The sequence below is a fragment of the Nomascus leucogenys genome, chromosome 1a (assembly GCF_006542625.1).
Source record: "Nomascus leucogenys isolate Asia chromosome 1a, Asia_NLE_v1, whole genome shotgun sequence".
Classification (NCBI taxonomy): domain Eukaryota; kingdom Metazoa; phylum Chordata; class Mammalia; order Primates; family Hylobatidae; genus Nomascus; species Nomascus leucogenys.
Window position 1 is genome coordinate 55,965,638 of NC_044381.1, and position 20,076 is coordinate 55,985,713.

Sequence of the window (20,076 nt, forward strand, 5' to 3'; positions counted from 1 at the left end):
GTGAGTCTGTAGATCACTCAGTGTCACTCAACACCCTGTGTGTCTCCCTGAGACTCAAGAGCATCTGCACCCTGCAAAGCTTTATCACAGTTTCTCTGGGGTCCATCCTACCTCAGGTCAGCTGAGAACAGCTCCTAGATGACTGTCAGGCCCTCAGTGATGGTTGTTATGAATGCCCTCATGACATTGTGCATGCTTATTTCTTAACTGTGTTTTGCATTTAAGGATGCATTTTAGACTTTATGGGAAATGTAATTCAATGTGGTTTATCAATGTATTGATGGGAGAAAAAAATACCACCTGGGAGAGACAGGTGGATAACTTGTATCAGGTAAAAGAATTGAGGATCTTAGTCTAAATTTGTCTTTGCTAAGAAAAGAAGTGCATTTTATAAGACTATGTTCTTATTGGCAAGATAATGAGAAGTTGCAAAAGTTATTAAAATGGATACTCAAATCTCTAGTTTAATGCTGACTTTTGACATAGGGAAGCACCAATTTGGTGGAGAGGGATAAGGAAAGCCAGCCTGCTGAGTAAATGTTGACTTCGATGACAGCAGGGATGCAAAGTGTAGACACGAAATATTATCCCTTTAGGCCCTTTGGTAATTGTTATGCGGAGATTTGTGCCAGACAGTAGCCTGAAGAAAGCTAGCTTCCAGCTGGGGTCTTGGGCCATGTCCACTGGATCCAACCTTTTCCTTAATCAGAGGGATGTTTGCTCTCTTTTCCTCCTTGCAAGCTCTGATTCATCTATAAAGATTCAGTTTGAAACTACCTTTCCTTTTAAACCTTCCCTGATCCACTGCACAGTCAAACCTTTCCTTCCTGTGTCACTCCAGTCTCCCCTACTTATCACTGCTTTGGTCCCACCATGTGGGCCTATGATGATGCATTGTATGCTTGTCTTCTTCAGTCTTCCAGGACCAGGGCTGTGTCTGCAGCATGCTTATGCCCAGCATCTCAGAAGCTCTCATATGTGTCCACTGAACCGTTGGCAAACTAGGGATAGGACATCCTGTGCTGGGGATGGGAGGAAGGAGCAAGTCCAATGGGGCTCGGGAAAGAACTACTTGGGGAAGTTGGGTTGACCTGGATATTGAAGGATAAGAAGTGGGGACAGCATTGTGGGCCACAAGTCAGGAACATGCAGTCATGTGGCAGTGGTGACATGGAATCTGATTATCAGGAAAAACCATTTGTATAGGGGCTCAGATTAAAGACAGTGCCAAGCTGTGAATGCCAGGCCAGAACTTGTAGCTTCACCCTGTAGGCAGCCTTAGTCAATTTCGTGTTAACGGGGAAATGCATTAAAAAGCAATGTGTTCAGGATATCTGAGATCTTGAGAATTGATTTGATTTGAGATGTTAAATAAATATTAGAGGTATAAGACCCTTTGCTGATGGCTCAAAGAGGGCTTTCACAGATGACTGGTCAGGGTAGAACACTCAGGGGTCACACCATCCTGCTTGCAATTACAAAGCAGGGAGCAGGTACCCTATCCTTCTCCCTCAGGGCCAAGGATTGGAGTGAATGTTTCCCAGTTTACTGCTCTACCCTTTGGCTGGTTCCAGCCCATAGAAGGAATGACTTACCTATCAGTGTGGTCTAGGCGAGTCTGACATTTCCATGGCCTCATGTACCTGAAGCAGAGACCAACCAGGACACACACTATGGTCACTCGCTTACAGCCTGTCCTCAGCCTTTGTGGCTTCTTTGGTCCTCCCTTCTCTGTGGAAGTGGAGCCCAGGCAGGACCTACTTCTGGCAGCCCACCCTGGCCCTGCTCTCCCTGATCCAGCTCTCTCAACTGCACCAAAGCCACCCTTCATTGGGAGGGACAGTTGTTTCCAGCTCAAGAGAAGTGGTGGGTGTGGACAACTGGCAGTTGGAAGCCTCCTAGAGCCTCACAGAGTCTAGGCTCAACCTGTTAACAAGGAGCCCTGTGTTTGGGATAGTAAAACCTTTACTAGTATCCTGCCGGGTGCAGTGGCTCACGCCTGTAATCCCAGCACTTTGGGAGGCCAAGGCAGGCGGATCACTTGAGGTCATGAGTTCATTACCAGCCTGGCCAACATGGTGAAACCTTGTCTCTACTAAAAATACAAAAATTAGCCAGGTGTGGTGGTGGACACCTGTAGTCCCAGCCACTAGGGAGGCTGAGGCAGGAGAATCGCTTGAACTCAGGAAGCGGAGGTTGCAGTGAGCTGAGATCACACAGCTGCACTCCAGCCTGGGCAACAGAGTGAGACACCATCTCGGTGGGGGTGGGCGGGGAGGGGGAACTTTACTAGTATCCTCTTTGTACATTTCCCAACTGGTCAAAACCCCAAGAAAAAGAGGGCGTGATTAACACCACCCCCCAGACTGCCTTTAAACCTGTCTTCAGAGTAAACAAAACCTGCTTGTTTTATATTATGGGTCATACACGTGGCTCGTACATTGATCCCTCTTGAAACGTCATGCCCTGGCAGATTACTGCAAAGCAGGTGCCACAAAGTCTCCTGGGACGTGCTGTTCCCTCATAGATTTCAATTTTTACTGAGCAAAGTGGATTATGCCTCACACTCTGCACGTTCCACTACCTTATGAGTCATTGTGAAAATCTCATTTAGTACATTTAGGATTTAGTCCGGGGCTTGATAACAGAGCAAGTCAGTTTGTAACTGTTCTTCCATAAAGGAAAAATAAAGGCATAAGAAATTTTTACTATGAAGTGGAAAACATCATACAGCATAGCATAAAGAATCCTAATTCGAGGGAAAAAAAAAGAAGTCTGCACAGAATCAGACGCTCAGCTGTATGTTTTGACTTGCACTTCTTATCATGAAAATGGGATAGAGCGTCACCTCCCTTGTTGTCCTGGGCTTGGCAAGCTTTCTGTACCTTCCAGCTCAGTGTAGTCTTGTTAGAAATGCAGACCCTCGGGGTCCACCCCATGCTGAAGCAGAAGCCTTGTTTTAAGAAGACCCCATGTGATTCATAGCGACACTAACAGTGCTTCACAAAGTTGAGTGTGCATTCAGATCACCTGGAGGGGTTGTAAGAAGCGGATTCCTGGAGTGTCCCCTCAGAGATTCAATTTGGCAGGCCTGGTTGAAAGTTGATCTCATCTGCCAGTCATCTGCCCATTTTAGCTTTCCCCTGAGCTAGAAGCGCAGGCTTCAGTCCACATGGCACCTGGTGAATGGAGGTATGTCCTTGAGCAGCCCCAGACTGCATGCATGGGTGAGCTTCAGCAGGACCTGCCTCCAGAGCAGCCCCAGTGCAGCAGTACTGGGTGCAGATGGGCAGCACCCTGGGCAAGTTGTCTCTGGAACACAATGCTGGGCCCAGTCACGCTCCAGTCCAGTCTGGAAATTGTTAATCAGAGAGACATGGTACACCTTCTTCTGTATCAATGCAAAGTCAGTCTCACCCTCCCTGTCTCTGCACATAGTCTAGTCACTTCCTCTTGAAAGTCTCCAGCCAGAAAAGGCTTTACCAGGACCCCTTACCTTGGAGCCCATCACACCCCTTCTCAAGAATGCTAAATATATAATAAGGCTTTCTAATGGAGACTTGCTGGGTTGATGCCCAGGTGAACATACCTTTAGACGGGGCTCCTCTGAAGACCACAGCATGACTTTCTAGAATTTCTCTAGTTATAAGTACAGGGGTTTAAAAAAAAACACCACTCTCCCATCAGGGATGTCACTATCTAATTAGCTTTCTTTAAAAAATTTTTTTAAATTATTTCAGTTCTTATTAAAGCCTTTGTCTTCAGTCCTGAAACACTCAGCCTATAAAATCTCAAGCTACAAGATATCATTTCTCAGTGTTATTTCCAGGGCTTAAAATCTTATCACTGGCTGTGAGAACTAGTAAAAGGCCTATAGACAGTAGAGATATGTTTAAAGTCTGTGCTGTCATTTATATAAAAGAGAAATGTATGCAGTGAGATAAACACTGTCTTTTGAGCCATGAAGTTATCTTTCATTATATCAGCCCGCATATTTTATTAATTTTAATTATCTATGCAATTGTTGGCACAAAATTAACAGGTTGAAGAGATTGGGGACAATGGACTTTGGCTGATTTGGCAAAGATCTGCTTTGGAAAAGTGTACCTTATGACTTGATTTGAATTGGCACACTTTACAGAAGAAAAGAAGAAGACATATTCAAGATCCAGATTATTATACTTGGTAAAAAGCTGAGTTCCCTGGAGGTTTCCAGAACACCAGTCAAGGGTTATGCAGAGGAGCAATACGTGGCCTTTGTAACTCTTCACTGTGAAATTCCAGGAGCATCCTACTGCAGGACAGCAAAAGCTGAGCAGAAGGTGTTCATAGCCAGTCTATTCCATCATTCTCATTCACTTCCTTGTATAAGTTTGGAGGGAGGATATATCCAGGTTTACCAACTGGAAGTATTTTGTATAATAAAAACCAGAAAAATACAGTCCCAACTAGTTGAAAAAACAGAAGGTTCTTTTGACTGATGTTCCTGACAAATCTAAAGGCATGACCAAGCTTAGCCCTGGTTGGAGCAAGAGGTTAAAAACCAGGTGAGCAGGACCCAGTTTGTTTTTCACTCACTTTTCAAGATGGCTGCTAAAAGCTCCATGATTCCTCTTCCACACTCTTCATGAAAGCAAGGTTCTCTGTTCCAGAGTTCCCAGCAAAAGTCCTCAAGTTAATTGGCCTAGTTGAGATGCTTGGCTAAACTGATTACCATAAATGAGGGAAGGGAAGCTCCAAGTGATTTGGGCCTGGATCAGAGCCCAGCCCCAAGCCAGCTCACATGGTAGGAAACTAGGATGTTCTGGTGTAAGCCACCAAACCACCCCGTAGCAGCAGAGGTGGGCACAGTCGCAGGCAGCCCTTTCCATTGCCACAAACCCAGTCATAACATGGAGAACTAAGAAGGGAGGTTGGAAAGTGTGTGCAGGATGAAGCTTGCCCATACATCCTGGCTTTTATCTCGTCATGGGAAGGAGAATTCCCAAATCTGCTGCCTTCTTCTATAACCCAAGTGTAGGAATGATTTAGAGAGGTGAGTCTATGGGGGAAAGAATGGTAAGGAGAGACTAAAGAAGCTCTGAGGCCCTCTACCTTTTGGCTGATATGTTTTTTTTTTTTTCTCAGAGGAATGATTTAACTCAGGAACAGCCTCAAATAGCATCTTCATTTATAGTAGCAAGCTGACTAATTTTCTTGAGAATCCATTTAGGGTTTCTGTTACCAAGGTAGGCTTGAAAGTGTAGCTTCAGGTGAGAACACTTACTCACAGATGCTGAAAGTGAGAAATATTACATTTTTATCTCCACATAATTACTATGTGTATCTCCACAATTCTATATTAATAGTATAGTGTGAAACATAGGGAGAAAGCATGCGCTCATGAACAGGAAATGTATGATCTTACAACATTTTCCATGTGTTTATAAAGGGTGTGTGTGTGTGTGTGTGTAGAGTAATAACTCTAGAAAACATCTAGAAATATAGATATGCTTTTGACAAAGAAGTAACTGTTTTGATTGCTTAGAGTTAATTGTGAGGCCCTAAATAAATATAGCTTAAGAAATACAAAATGAAGCCATATCTAGTCCTTAGTTCAGATCTCAAGTGTTTAGTCATTAATGAATGATTTTTGGTGGGAATTTATGACAGTGTTCCGGATTCACAACATGATTCTCTAGGCTAATTATTTTCTCTTTCAACTGTAAGAGCTATTTTAGCTGATTTTTATCATTACTCCCTTCTGCCTGTCAGCCTGAGAGTTTGCATAATGAAAACAGCCAATGTGTGTCATGAATCATTTGCATATAAATCCTGACAAAGCCAATACAGGGCTACAAAAACTGGTTGTATACAAAAGATGGGTTGGACTTATAAAACAAACACAATTCACAAATTAAGTAATCATGTAATTCACTCCTTGTTTTTTCTGATTTTTTTTTTTTTTTTTTCAGAACCGAATGGAGGAAAGCAAGGCTCTCTTTAGAACAATTATCACATATCCCTGGTTCCAAAACTCCTCGGTTATTCTGTTCTTAAACAAGAAAGATCTTCTAGAGGAGAAAATCATGTATTCCCATCTAGTCGACTACTTCCCAGAATATGATGGTAAGTCAGCACTCATACAACAGCTCAGTAGCTGTGAATATGTTTTGTCCCCAAACCCCAGTGTGGGAGTTAACGCACCACAGCGCACCATTGCTGCCCTTGCCCTGTGCAGCCTGCGTGTTGAAACTGATAACAGTAGGAATTGTTGTTTGCCCTGTCTTTTAGTGACACAAAACAGTTCATTCCTTAACAATGCTAAAAGTCATAGAAAAAGAAACTCATGGCCGGGCGCAGTGGCGAGCGCCTATAATCCCAGCACTTTGGGAGGCCGAGGTGGGCGGATCACAAGGTCAAGCGATCGAGACCATCCTGGTCAACATGGTGAAACCCCGTTTCTACTAAAAATACAAAAATTAGCTGGGCGTGGTGGTGGGCACCTGTAGTCCTAGCTGCTCGGGAGGCTGAGGCAGGAGAATTGCTTGAACCCAGGAGGCAGAGGTTGCAGTGAGCCGAGATCGCGCCACTGCACTCCAGCCTGACAACAGAGCAAGACTCTGTCTCAAAAAAAAAAAGAAAAGAAACTCATCTGCTTTGAAATAGCAGATCAGAAAAAGGAACAATCCAGTAGTTTTGACGAATAGTGTATTAACCCTTATAGTCCCCTCTGTCTCTCCCTTTCATTTGGTGACAGTCCACCTCTGCCTCTCCTCTCTCTGGGGAGAGAACACAATTTTGAAGTCAAGAGCCCACCACTGAAATCAGTCTACCAAGGTTGAGATCCCAATTCTGACACTTCCTATTTGTAGAACTACCATCAAGTCACTTGATTTTTCTGGGCCTTAGGACCAAACTCATAGGATTTTTTTGTGCACTGTAGTACATAACATATGTGTACATTTAGCATGATGCCTGACATGTAGGGCACTTACTGAATACTCAGGAAATACTTCCTTTTTTGAAACTTCATAGCCCAGTGAAGTCCCACCACCGTTAGTAATAGTAACCCAGTTTTAAGCTCTTTGTGCAGCACTTAGAATCTATAGCATCCACTTCACTACTCCTATGGCTTTGCATTATTTGCTTTGTTCTTAGAAAAGGATCTTACCCTCCCCAACTAGACTGTGAAATCCTGGACAACTGGACACCCAACCCATTCTGAGAAACACTTGGTGATTGGTAACAAAATGCATCCACATGTAGCCACTCTGTAAAACAAGTGAGAGTCACGACTACTGCCCTATAAGAGTCGATGTGGCCAGGCGTGGTGATTCACACCTGTTATCCCAGCACTTTGGGAGACTGAGGTGAGAGGATCGCTTGAGCACAGGAGTTCAAGCCCAGCCTGGGCAATGTAACGAGACCTCTCTCTACAAAAAATGAGGCAGGAGGTGGGAGGCAAGAGGTCAAGGCTGCAATGAGCTATGATCCTGCCACTGTACCACTGTACTCCTGCCTGGGTGATGGGAGACCCTGTCTCAAAAAAAAAAAAAAAAAAAAGTTTATTTGGCAAGATAATCACATCTCTCCCTTATGGCCCACCACCTGGTTTTATGAATAAAGTTTTATTGAGACATAGCCACACCCATTCACACCCATTCATTATACACTGTCTATGGCTGTTTTCACACCATAACAGAATTGGGTAATTGTGACAGAGATAGAATAGTTTGCAAAGCCTAAATTACTCTGTGGCCCTTTACAGAGAAAGTTTGCCAAGCCGTGGTCTAGATAGTTAAGAGCACAAGCTCTGAAAAGTTCTCCTTTGCCACTCACTGTCTGTGTTGCCTCAAGACAAATTTATTTAGCTACTCAGTTTATCCCTGGGCAAAAAAGAATTGAATGGAGTCATATGTAGATCACATAGCAGAAACCCAAAAGTATCTACCATAGAGGTGATGTAACAACAAGAGAAGAGACTGTTTTTAAAATTACATTGTCAACATATGATATCCAGGATGGATATCATTCCACAGTGTTTTTGTACTTCTAAAAGCTCCCTCAGAAAAGTAATTACTTTAAAAACCAAGATTAAATTTAGCTTCATAGCTTTCTATGATGATACAAACACATCAGGGATGGAGGTTTAGTCATCTTTTCATCCCACATGGAATGTGGTACAGTCCTGGCTCCTGAAAGGGAAATGTTACATGTTAAATGAATTGAAGTTCCCTTCTCAAATACATGTAAGGTCCTGAAGGTTGGTGAATTGAAAATATAAACATGTGGGGATGTTACCAGATGTTAGAAATGGTAACTTTTGTTAGCAGTGTGTTCATATCCTCTCTTCAAGTACATTTTCCTTTGTGCTTTGCTGTTCTTTGAAAAACACTTTCTCAGTCTAAACAGTGTTTTCTCTTTCACTCCTTTTAATTTGCACTAGCCCGGAAATAAATCATCAATGCCTGAGACTGCATTTCTCAGTGTTGCTCAGAAAACTATGGAAGGAAGTGACTGTGTGGGTAGTTAACTTGCTTTCCCACCTCAACAAGATTCAAACACGTCTACCTGAATACAGTAGGCATGAAGCATCTGGCTTAGATCTAAACACACTTGCCTGCCACACACACACACACACACACACACACACAAGATTCTTAATCTTTCTTGGAACTTGGTAAGAATCAGCGTGTGAGAAATTGCCACGCTATACACAACACCCCGTCTTATGGGCTGGCATGTTTTCATGATGTGCTTGCATAAGGGAGGATGCAGAACCAGATAGAGCATGGTGCCCATGGGGCTGAACCCTTCTGAGGGGTTCATTCAAACTTCTCAGATGCAGCAGACCTAGCCACACTTCACAATTGCTGATTTTTCCGCAATAAAAGACTTATTCTGTGATCAGTGTTTGCAGTGCTGTTTTTTTTATCTCTGCACCATCTTCCTAATCTCTTCACATACCTCCTTTCTCCAATAATTTCCCCAGATTCCCCACCACTACAAGCATTTTCCTTCCAACATGTGCCCATTGTGAATATTCTGAAATCTGAGGGGTTTTTTTTTTGTTTTTTTTTAACTGTTACCTTACCCCAGTATACATATGATGCACAGAGGAAACTTGGCCACAGAAAAAGAAAAAAGACATTGATTTTGTTATTACAAAGCCAGTGCAGCAGTCATTACATGAAACTCCAAGCCCTTGTAAGATGAGCAAAGACTGAAAAAATTGAGGCCCACTCTGCAGTGATGTTTTTGTAATAAGCACGTTTATAGTATTATAAATTTCACACTTCCACATTTCTGTACTTACAAGGTCTTAATCATAATGAATGCCATTTCTGTATTTCTCTTCAAGAAAGGAAATTACCATTTCCACAATGGATTTGAATTGCAAGATTGTTCATAGAGACTGTGGAATTCTGCTCCTGCTGTGATGGCTGTAATGATTTCTTTGTAGTGTATGTTTATTCAGATAACAATTTATGCTTAAAAACATAACACCTTTCAAGTGCACTTCAGTGAACTTGGATCTAGGTCTTATATTCTGTAGGGTAAATAAAAAGAAAAACGAAAGATATATAGTCCCTTCCTTCCCAAATAGAGTGTACAAAATCATACAGAAGTTCATTCATAAGCCAGAAATAATATAATGTTCTTTTTATGAAATGAGAGACTTCTCCAGCTCTGGTAATCTGTTACTTTCTGGTTTTGAATAGTTTTTATTACTTCTCTGGAGTTAATAAATTAATAGTACATTGAAAAAGATGGAACATTAATTATATATATATTTGCTTGTATATATATTTTACATACTTTTTTTTAATTGTACTTTTTATCTATTAAATATGATGCCAGCCATCTTAGTCATCATTAAAAAAAAATTGAATTCTGGGCACCTACATCAAAAATTCAACATTACTTTTTTAAATTGTACAAATGAGGATAGTCTTTGTTTTTATAATTCTTTCCTCCCATCTTCTGGCATTATCAGATATAAGTTTATTGGAGTAATCTCCAATTTATAAAAAGGTTGGTTTGAGAATAAGTCAAGTCAGCTGTCTGAAGCTCAGGGTGCATTTTGTTAGAAATGGTGGTCAAGCCCTCAATAGAGTTCTCCAAGATCTCTTTATCCCTGCTAGTAGGTAACAAGAATATTGATGGGCCGGGCGCAGTGGCTCACGCTTGTAACCCCAGCACTTTGGGAGGCCGAGGCGGGCGGATCACGAGGTCAGGAGATCGAGACCACGGTGAAACCCCGTCTCTACTAAAAATACAAAAAAATTAGCCGGGCCTGGTGGCGGGCGCCTGTAGTCCCAGCTACTCGGAGAGGCTGAGGCAGGAGAATGGCGTGAACCAGGGAGGCGGAGCTTGCAGTGAGCCAAGATCGCGCCACTGCACTCCAGCCTGGGTGACAGAGCGAGACTCCATCTCAAAAAAAAAAAAAAAAAAAAAAAAGAATATTGATGATTGATAGAGAAAAAAACCCGCTGGATACAGTGGCTCACGCCTGTTATCTCAGCACTTTGGGAGGCCAAGGTGGGTGGATCCCTTGAGTCGAGTCCAGGAGTTCAAGACCAGCCTGGTCAACATGGCAAAACCCTGTCTCTTCTAAAAATACAAAAATTATCTGGGTGTGGTGGTGCACGTCTGTAGTCCCAGCTACCCACAAGACTGAGGCAGGAGATTCGCTTGAACCCAAGAGGTGGAGGTTGCAGTGAGCCAAGATCATGCCACTGCACTGCAGCCTGGGCAACACAGTGAGACTCTGTCTCAAGGAAAAAAAAAAGTTTCTTACTGCTTGGTATAGAACTAACTTGAAAAAATAGGAGGAAATGCATATATAAAGCGACACAAAGACAAATATATGATAGGTATCCAATACTTGAAAGGTGATGGTGTTTTGATGTTATTTACAGTAAGTTTTAAACTAATATATCTATCAGTACCTATTAAATACACTTTTAAAACAGCTTTATTGAGATTATCATGTAATTCACTTATTTAAAGTGTACAACTCAGTGGGTTTTGATATATTACATTTTTTAATTATAAAATTTGCCATTTTAACATTTTTAAGTGCACAGTTCACAAAAGGCATTAATTACACTCACAATACTGTGCAGCCATCACCAGTATTTTCAAAATATTTGCACCACCCCAGTTAAGCAACGACACCCCATTTCCTTCCTCCCCCTAACCCTTGGAAACCTCTAATCTACTTTCTGTCTTTATGAATTTACCGATTCTAAGTACCTCATACGTGTGCAAGCATACAATATTTGTTATTTTATCTTGGGTTTATTATAATGTTCTCACACTTCACGCATATTACAGCATCTATCAGAGCTTTACTCTTTTTTATGGCTGAATAATACTCTTTTTGTTTCTGATATTCTAATATTCTGTTTGTTTGGTTTTGTTTTGTTTCTCCATTTATCTGTTGATGGACACTTGGATTGCTTTCACCTTTTGGCTGTTGTTAACAATGCTGCTGTTAAAATTGATGTACATTGCTTCTCGCCCTTTTGGCTAAAATCAAGTGTCTATCAGAGCCCCTGCTCTCAGTTCCTTTAGATATATACATTGGAGTAGACTAGCAGAGTCGGTCATATGGTTATTCTATGTTTAGCTTTTTGAGGAACCACCAAACTGTTTTCACAGCAGCTGCACCTTTGTACATTCCCACCAACAGTGCACAAGAGTACAAATCTCTCCACGTTCTCCCCAACCCTTGTTATTTCACACTTTTTTATAGCCATTCTAGTAGATGTGGCGAGGTCTCTCATTGTGGTTTTGATATGCATTTTTCTAAATGATTACCATTATTGAGCATCTTTTCCTGTGCTTATTGACCATTTGTATATCTACCTTCTTTAGAGAAATGTCTGTTCAAGTCTTTTGCCTATTTTTTAATTGGGTTTTTTGTTATTGAATTGTAGGAGCTCTTTATATATTCTGGATACTAAACCCTTATCAGATGACATGATTTGTAAATATTTTCTCCCATTCTATAGATTGGCTTTTCACTTTCTTGATAATGGCCTTGGCCAGGTGTGGTGGCACATGCTTATAATCCCAGCACTTTGAGAGTCTGAGGTGGGAGGATTGCTTGAGGCCAGAAGTTCAAGACAACATAGTGAGACCCCCATCTTTACAAAAAATTTAAAAATTAGCCAGGCTTGGTGGCACCTATAGTTCCAGCTATTCAGGAGGCTGAGGCAAGAGGATCACTTGAACCCAGAAGGCTGAGGCTGCAGTGAGCCATGATCATTCCACTACACTGTAGCCTGGGTAGCAGAGCAAGACCCTGTCTCAAAAAAAAAAAAAAAAAAATAGTCTGGATACATAAAGTTTTTAATTTTGATGAAGTCCAATTTATTTTTTCTTTTGTGAAAAATATGACCTGTGCTGTGGTGTCATATCTAAGAATCCATTGCAAAATTATGTTTTTAGTTTATCTTGCTAGATATGTCACAATCCTTTTTCAAAGCATCTAGGACAATTCTCGGTACATAAGAGACTCCTTCTTAAATCAATGTAAGAAAATATAGGCCGGGCGCAGTGGCTCACACCTGTAATCCTAGCACTTTGGGAGGCCAAGGCGGGTGGATCACCTGAGATTAGGAGTTTGAGAACAGCCTGGCCAACATGGCAAAACCTTGTCTCTACTAAAAATACAAAAATTAGCCAAGCATGATGGCAGGCACCTGTAATCCCAGCTGCTCAGGAGGCTGAGGCAAGAGAATCGCTTGAACCTGGGAGGCAGAGGTTGCAGTGAGCTGAGATCTTATCACTGCACTCCTGCCTGGGCAACAGAGTGAGACTCCATCTCCAAAAAAAAAAAAAGGAAAAGAAAATATAAACCAATTGTTTTATCATCACACATGAACTGAATGCTACACAAATGTAGTGTGCTCAGAAATAACCAGAAATCTATGGAAGTGAGACTACAGAGGCCCATTGTAGATAGACCTGACCTTACAAACAGGTGTTCTATTCTAAGAGAGGTGTCAGTCTGGAAGATGTAAAATGATCCATAATGTTGGGTCGTTTGGAGGACAGATTGACAGGAGAGCCCAAGGCAGCTGTATCTTTGTGCACACTTATTATATAGCTGAAACAAGCATAATTAACTCAGTTGAACAGAAGTAAGCTATCACTCCCCTGATGAAGACCCTACAGTGGCTCCCAATCAATCACTCAGGGAATCAGAGTGAAGGCCAAGCTAAGAAATAAACTTAGCCTTGGCCTTCATCTGTCTGCTTTCACCTATCCACATTTTGTGAATGGGTGGGTGCATGGGTGGGTGGATGGATGGTCAGACATAGTAGTGTTAGGGAAAATGATTATAATAGATCAAATCTGCAGTGCAGATGTAGGCTTCATGAGCAATGACACAGTAAGTATTTATTGAACCAATGATGATTGAATACATTAGCAGATTAGGTAACAAAGTGTCCCTCTTGTCTCTTGGCCGAAAGGACCCCAGAGAGATGCCCAGGCAGCCCGAGAATTCATTCTGAAGATGTTCGTGGACCTGAACCCAGACAGTGACAAAATTATCTACTCCCACTTCACATGCGCCACAGACACCGAGAATATCCGCTTTGTCTTTGCTGCCGTCAAGGACACCATCCTCCAGTTGAACCTGAAGGAGTACAATCTGGTCTAATTGTGCCTCCTAGACACCCGCCCTGCCCTTCCCTGGCGGGCTGTTGAAGATACACAAGAGGGACTGTATTTCTGTGGAAAGCAATTTGCATAATACTAATTTATTGCCGTCCTGGACTCTGTGTGAGCGTGTCCACAGAGTTTGTAGTAAATATTATGATTTTATTTAAACTATTCAGAGGAAAAACAGAGGATGCTGAAGTACAGTCCCAGCACATTTCCTCTCTATCTTTTTTTTAGGCAAAACCTTGTGACTCAATGTATTTTAAATTCTCAGTCATGCACTCACAAAGATAAGACGTGTTTCTTTCTCTCTCTCTCTTTCTCTTTTTCTTTTCTATGGAGCAAAACAAAGCTGATTTCCCTTTTTTTTCCCCTTAATTCATACCTCCCTCCTGATTTTTTTCCCAGGTTACAATGGCCTTTATCCTAGTTCCATTCTTGGTCAAGTTTTTCTCTCAAATGATACAGTCAGGACACATCGTTCGATTTAAGCCATCATCAGCCTAATTTAAGTTTGTAGTTTTTGCTGAAGGATTATATGTATTAATACTATGGTTTTAAATGTGTTGCTCTGGATACACACATAGTTTCTTTTTTAATAGAATATACTGTCTTGTCTCACTTCGGACTGGGACAATGGATGCCCATCTAACAGTTAAGCGTCATTTCTTTTAGATGTTTACCTTCAGCCATAGCTTGATTGCTCAGAGAAATATGCAGAAGGCAGGATCAAAGACACACAGGAGTCCTTTCTTTTGAAATGCCACGTGCCATTGTCTTTCCTCCCTTCTTTGCTTTTTCTTACCCTCTCTTTCAATTGCAGATGCCAAAAAAGATGCCAACAGACACTACATTACCCTAATGGCTGCTACCCAGAACCTTTTTATAGGTTGTTCTTAATTTTTGTTGTTGTTGTTGTTCAAGCTTTTCCTTTCTTTTTTTTCCTTAGTGTTTGGGCCACAATTTTAAAATGACTTTTATTATGGGTATTTGTTGCCAAAGCTGGCTTTTTGTCAAATAAAATGAATACGAACTTAGAAAACAAAAGCTGGTATCTTAAAATGTAAGAGAGTAAGACTGTGAAGCCTAAAATGACTGGCTGAGAATGAACCAGAAATGCCATTTGCCAAACAGTTGTAACTGTAAATTTGATTCTCACGGTCCATTCTTTTCTTTGTCCTTAAGATGACATTGTTAGTGTTCACGTCCCATGTTCAGTGTCCAAACCGGCAATGTAAAAAGCATCCTGTGTGGTTTAACAGGAAATCTGTTTATGTCTCTTTATTTGAAACCAGTTTTACTCTCAGTGGTTCTTTAAGTTCAATTAAGTCTGCCAGGAACATTGGTTGATAGTATTATTCTGACACCTTTAATTTCCAATCTGAAGTTCCTGCTAGTTTACCACCTTCAAGATCTTCTTGAACTGGTAACTGATTAGGTTGAACTTACGGAAGATTTGTGGACTTAACTCAAAAGTAACCTCTCAGTGTTCTATAGAACATGTATTTGTGTAACTGAACCTACCAGGAGAAATGTTTGGAATTCTATATGTGCAATTTTTCAACAAATGCAAAAAAAATACAGCACATGTATTGACAAGCTTCTGTCAAGCAGCTTGAGTTGAAATTTGAGTTAAGAAAATAAATCATGATTGTTTAAAGCTGCTGGGACGTTAGAATTAGGCCATGATACTGGTCTCATTTTAACTATAGTGGTATTTGGCACTAGTCTAAACTTCCATATAAATCACTCTTTTGGAACAACAAAGGGGGAGGGAGAAAAATCACGGCCTGTTGAATGAGTACCAAAGCCACCAAACAGTAATGAGATGTTCTCATTCTTGATTCTCCCAGCCTCAAACAACACAAGTTACTTTTTTTTTTCCCTTGCTCAGAAAGCACCTGTAATTTAACAAACAGACTGCCTGTAGGTATAGTGCAATTACAAATGCTCTAATCATTGTACATACATCTCTCTTGATATTGCAGCATCCATACTGGCTTTGTAATCATTAATTTTTTGGCAGATTGAATGTGCTGTATTGATATGTATCTATGTAATTGTATTGTATGTCTATAGCTAATTCACATTTTGAATAATGTTATTTTATTTACTTTTTTAAGAGAGGAGAATGTAAATTTGTCAGTTTATTTCTGACTAGGGATATTTTCTTTCCATTTAGAAAAGAAGAAAAAAAAAACCTTACTGTCATACAGAGCGGTACTAGCGTCGTGCTGTATAAAATCATTTGCACATTCCTGAGTAGAGGTATACTGATTATAAGACCCAAAGGTAATTTCATAGCAAAATACATAAAATCAGTCGGAGCTTTTATACAAACATGGAAACCAACTTTGTAGAACTTTTGCCATTTGATCTAGGATTGGAATATGAGCTTTTATACAATTCATATTCTTATTTGGCAAATGCACAGTTTAGTATTACCTCTGATGGCCTTTACTAGAAAGGCAGTTTTAGAAGCTATTGTGATCCACTAAGGAAATGTTTTAACAGCTAGAGACCACTGCTTGCCTGAAAGGGCGTTCTTAAATTTGGTGCAGCAAAAAAATAAAATTAAAAAAAAAAAAATAGCAACATTTGAAGGCCTACAGTGTGTATAGAGGAAACCTCATCACAAGATCATAAGTGTTACAGTTTTAGGGAATCAAGATATTCTATTTAATAGAGCTATAGTAGATGTAGTCAATTAAACCTGATCTCAAAGCTTGAAGAAGCTGAGCAAAACAGGGAAAGATTGTTATATTTGTCTTTATGAAATTGGGATGGAATTTGCTATGCAGAATTGAGGTTTGTGGCTTCACTGTTCCTGTAGGGTGCATGACAAGATCCCTTCTCTTGAGAAAGGAAAAAATTGATCACCCTAGCAGCAGTGATGCATAGAAACCTAATTTTAGCCACACCAGTCAATCGAAGCTAAAGGATTTTCTTTTTTGTTTCTTTGGGGTTTTATTGAAGGGGCTAGGGGTGGGACGGGATTCTTTTCAGTTTTGTATAAAAACAAAGTTTACTCATGCTTTATATTATATTGTGATTGCAAGCGTTATAAGCGTGTGCCACTGGCCTCCTATTGTTGATGCTTAGGTAATGGAGGCCTGTGGTGAGTTTTATGGTGACTTGGGCATGTCTTATTCAAAAACAAAAACATAAAACACAGAAACCTTTCTTCAGCATACCAAGGCAAGCAGCCATTTCATGACTCACTTAACACATTGCAGTGTACCAGTTTACAGATGATTTTTCCCTTTTTGCGTGACATGGCAGTTTTAACCCCCAGAGAATTCCTTATTTGTAAATTGGAAGTTTCTACTATGCCTTACAGAGCTTAAATTCAGAAGTTTGTGCCTCATATCTGAAACAAAGGGAAATAACACACCCATTCAAAAGTAAATAAATCTCTTAGAAGTTTTTGTTTTTAACATTTCCACATAAAGAGCTCTGTTGAATGTCATGTACAGACTGGAAAAAAAAATTTTAGGAACCTGCATATGTTGTTTACTAGCAGATGACAACTACAAAAGGAATTTGAAGAACATGTAAAACTTGTATTTTTTTTTTTTTTGGTAGATTAACTAGCAGGCCTATTTTAAAAAGGTAATTCAGCTAAAGGGCAATTTACTTTTTTGTACTTCAGACTATCTTGATTGTCAAAGTGTACGAACTGTAATTTTAAAATTTATACTGCCACATGATTGTAAATTTTAGTTGTCTTAAGTTAGGAATTGGTGAAAAGCTATTTATGCTGGATTTGGGTCAAAATGACTTATTTGCAAAAAAATAAATAAATAATGGGAAGAAAGGGCTGTATAATGAAATACTGCAAGCCTCACATATTGGTTGGAAATTTCCCTCAAATCACCTACCGATTACCCTTGATTTCCCTTTGTTTTCAGTTTCTCGAAACGAATGAAATGAAATATAGCAGAATGTTAACCCATATAAAAATAAAAGTGTACCCAAATATTGTAATGTATATTGCTGCTCTTCTTCAAATTAAATAAGGGTTTAAAACCACTTAATTGGTAATCAGCATCTCAATTGATACAAATAAGGTGTGCTTGGTATACATTAATATTTCCTTCCAAAGATACATCTTTGGTTAGAAACACAAAAAAATAAAAGTAGTAATATTGTATGTTTCTCTCTCTCTACATATTTCCAGCATATGTAGCGTTAATAGATCTGTCCTGGTAACTGTGTCTTTGGGATTTCATTTTGGTTCCATCAAATTAGGAAAAGAAATGGCTTAGTTGTATATGATTAGCTAGAGATTTTTGGAGCCAGACACCTGCTGTTTAGTAGATAACTTAGTACAGACCCTAAACTTGTCATTTGTTTTTCTCACAGAATAGCCATTTCCTGCTGTCTTCCCAATGATCACTGCCCTTTCAACAACACTCTTGCCTCTAGAATCATATGTTCAAAGTATGAATACACACCTAGCACATAGTAGGTGCTCAAATATTAATTTCCTCCTTGCCTTCCTTATCTACCCTGTGTCCTCCATTTCCCCGTATGATTCCAACCCAATAGCAGATGACATTTACGTGTTATGAAAACATCTATTGGGTAAAATCAGATCTTGGATAAAGAAATTCTGACTTTTATATAAGCTTTTGGTAGACAGAAAAAACAGGAAGGCATTCGTCGGTAGAACATTTTTAGGTTCAGGAAAGAGCTGGAATAATACTATGTAACTTTGTCCAGGCTACTTTGAAACACGTTTCTGGTGGATTTCTTTTCCTCACTCTCTAAATGCAACTCCTTGCTGGATTCCTCACCCATCATCCTGTTGGAAACCCTTACTAGACCTATGTATTTAGGGAGTTTTGTCAGAAAACATTTTTACTTGCAGTATTTAAAAGAATATTTACTGTTCCTAAAATGTCATTCAAATGCATGTATTGTCTATTGTTTGGGGATGGGAACTAGTTTTGCAAAAAACACCTAATGTTGTATAATAATGCCCCAATGATCTTGCTGGTTAAAAATACAGTATTTTTGGCCATAATTTTGTACTATAGTATTCTTCATTATTGAGTTTTGCTTCCGTGAAAGTTGCCCGAGCCCCTCTCAGAATGTTTTGTGTTAGCAGGAGTATTGAAATACATCTTTCCTTCCTTAACACACCTTGTTGTGCACATTGCATTTTCCAAAATAAACAAGTTCAATGGTTTCAAAAAAAAAAACACACCAAAAAACCTTTTCCCTTCTGTGTATAATCAGAAATAACAGTCTCCTGTAGTGGAAATACACATATTGGTGGCATTTATCAAAGTTGCTCTTTTTAAAAACTTGCCTTAATTTAGGTTATAATTAACTGTTAAAAAAAGTAAATAACTGTCCAATAAAGACTTGAAAGGAGCCAGCAATCTTCAACCTGAGGCAGTCTCCCAATCAGTGAAAAGAATCCACACGCCTGCCCTGGTTTGCTGGGTAGCACACTGGACTCAGGCTGATGCCTGGCTTAAGAGTTTTGCCCATTTGAACACTGGCAGTGAATAGGTAGACTCCACATGGGAAAAATGGCATGTCACAGGTGTCCTCTGTGACTTTTAGAAACACACGTCTAGGCTTTTGAGGTCAGGTAAAAATCAGCTGCTTCTGGGAGTTAAGTGGAGGTAATGGTGGCAAGTGGCTTTCTGGAAAATAGGTACTTTTGTGGGGACTTCAAACCACAGCAAAAGCAAAACCTGTTCCTGTTACTTGTGATTAAGTCATTCCAACTGGCAGCCAGCCCTTGCTCATGGATTTTTGTTTTTCAGAGTATGTCCCCTCTAAATACTAAGAGATGAGAGTGATTTTTGCTTAAAGGCCTTCAGCTCTCCTTGCGTGATTTAGAGACCATTTCCAGTAGATGGTGTCCTCTCTCTCTGTCTTAACTGTTCAAGGAATGGTGTGGCACTGACTGTCATCTAGCACAGGCCTGGAGTGATGGTTCCCACACCCTAGTTCTGCAGAGACACTGGAGTGTTAAGCTATACAGGAGCTCTCCCCTCTCTTTGGCCTTCTAACCTGAGTTTGACCCCGTTAGGACCATGATCTATTTGTATCATCATTCCAAAGACCCCTACCCAGAGGAAAAAACACAAACTCGCTGAACATTCATTGGACCAAATATTTTAACTTGACTTTTTGGCTTATAGAGCAAGACCACGCCATCAGATTGTTTTCTGTCCTGTCTTTCTGGAAACGATAACAATAGTTGGCTTGAAAGCTTCTCTGCTTTACTCCCCATCTTTCCTGCCTTCTCACATTTTTCTCTCAGGTTGTGATACCCTGAGTCCTGCCTCTCGAGAGACAATTAAACCACAGCAAAAAGGTGGAACTTGATGCTAAGGAACAACCAGGTACACTGCATAATGTGTGCAGAGCAATTTCAGATGGTAAACTAGC

The 20,076-nt window shown here is 40.3% G+C and overlaps 1 protein-coding gene across 1 annotated transcript in view; it reads left to right on the forward strand.

Annotated features, from left to right (window-relative positions):
* The window catches only part of GNAQ (G protein subunit alpha q), a 320,596-nt gene extending 301,905 nt beyond the window's left edge, over window positions 1-18,691 (forward strand). The window contains exons 6-7 of the mRNA XM_030809646.1: window positions 5,955-6,108; window positions 13,470-18,691. Coding sequence (XP_030665506.1) covers window positions 5,955-6,108; window positions 13,470-13,660 — 345 coding nt within the window. The 3' untranslated portion in view covers window positions 13,661-18,691. The remainder of the gene's footprint in view (window positions 1-5,954; window positions 6,109-13,469) is intronic.
* The last annotated feature ends 1,385 nt before the right edge of the window (window positions 18,692-20,076 follow it).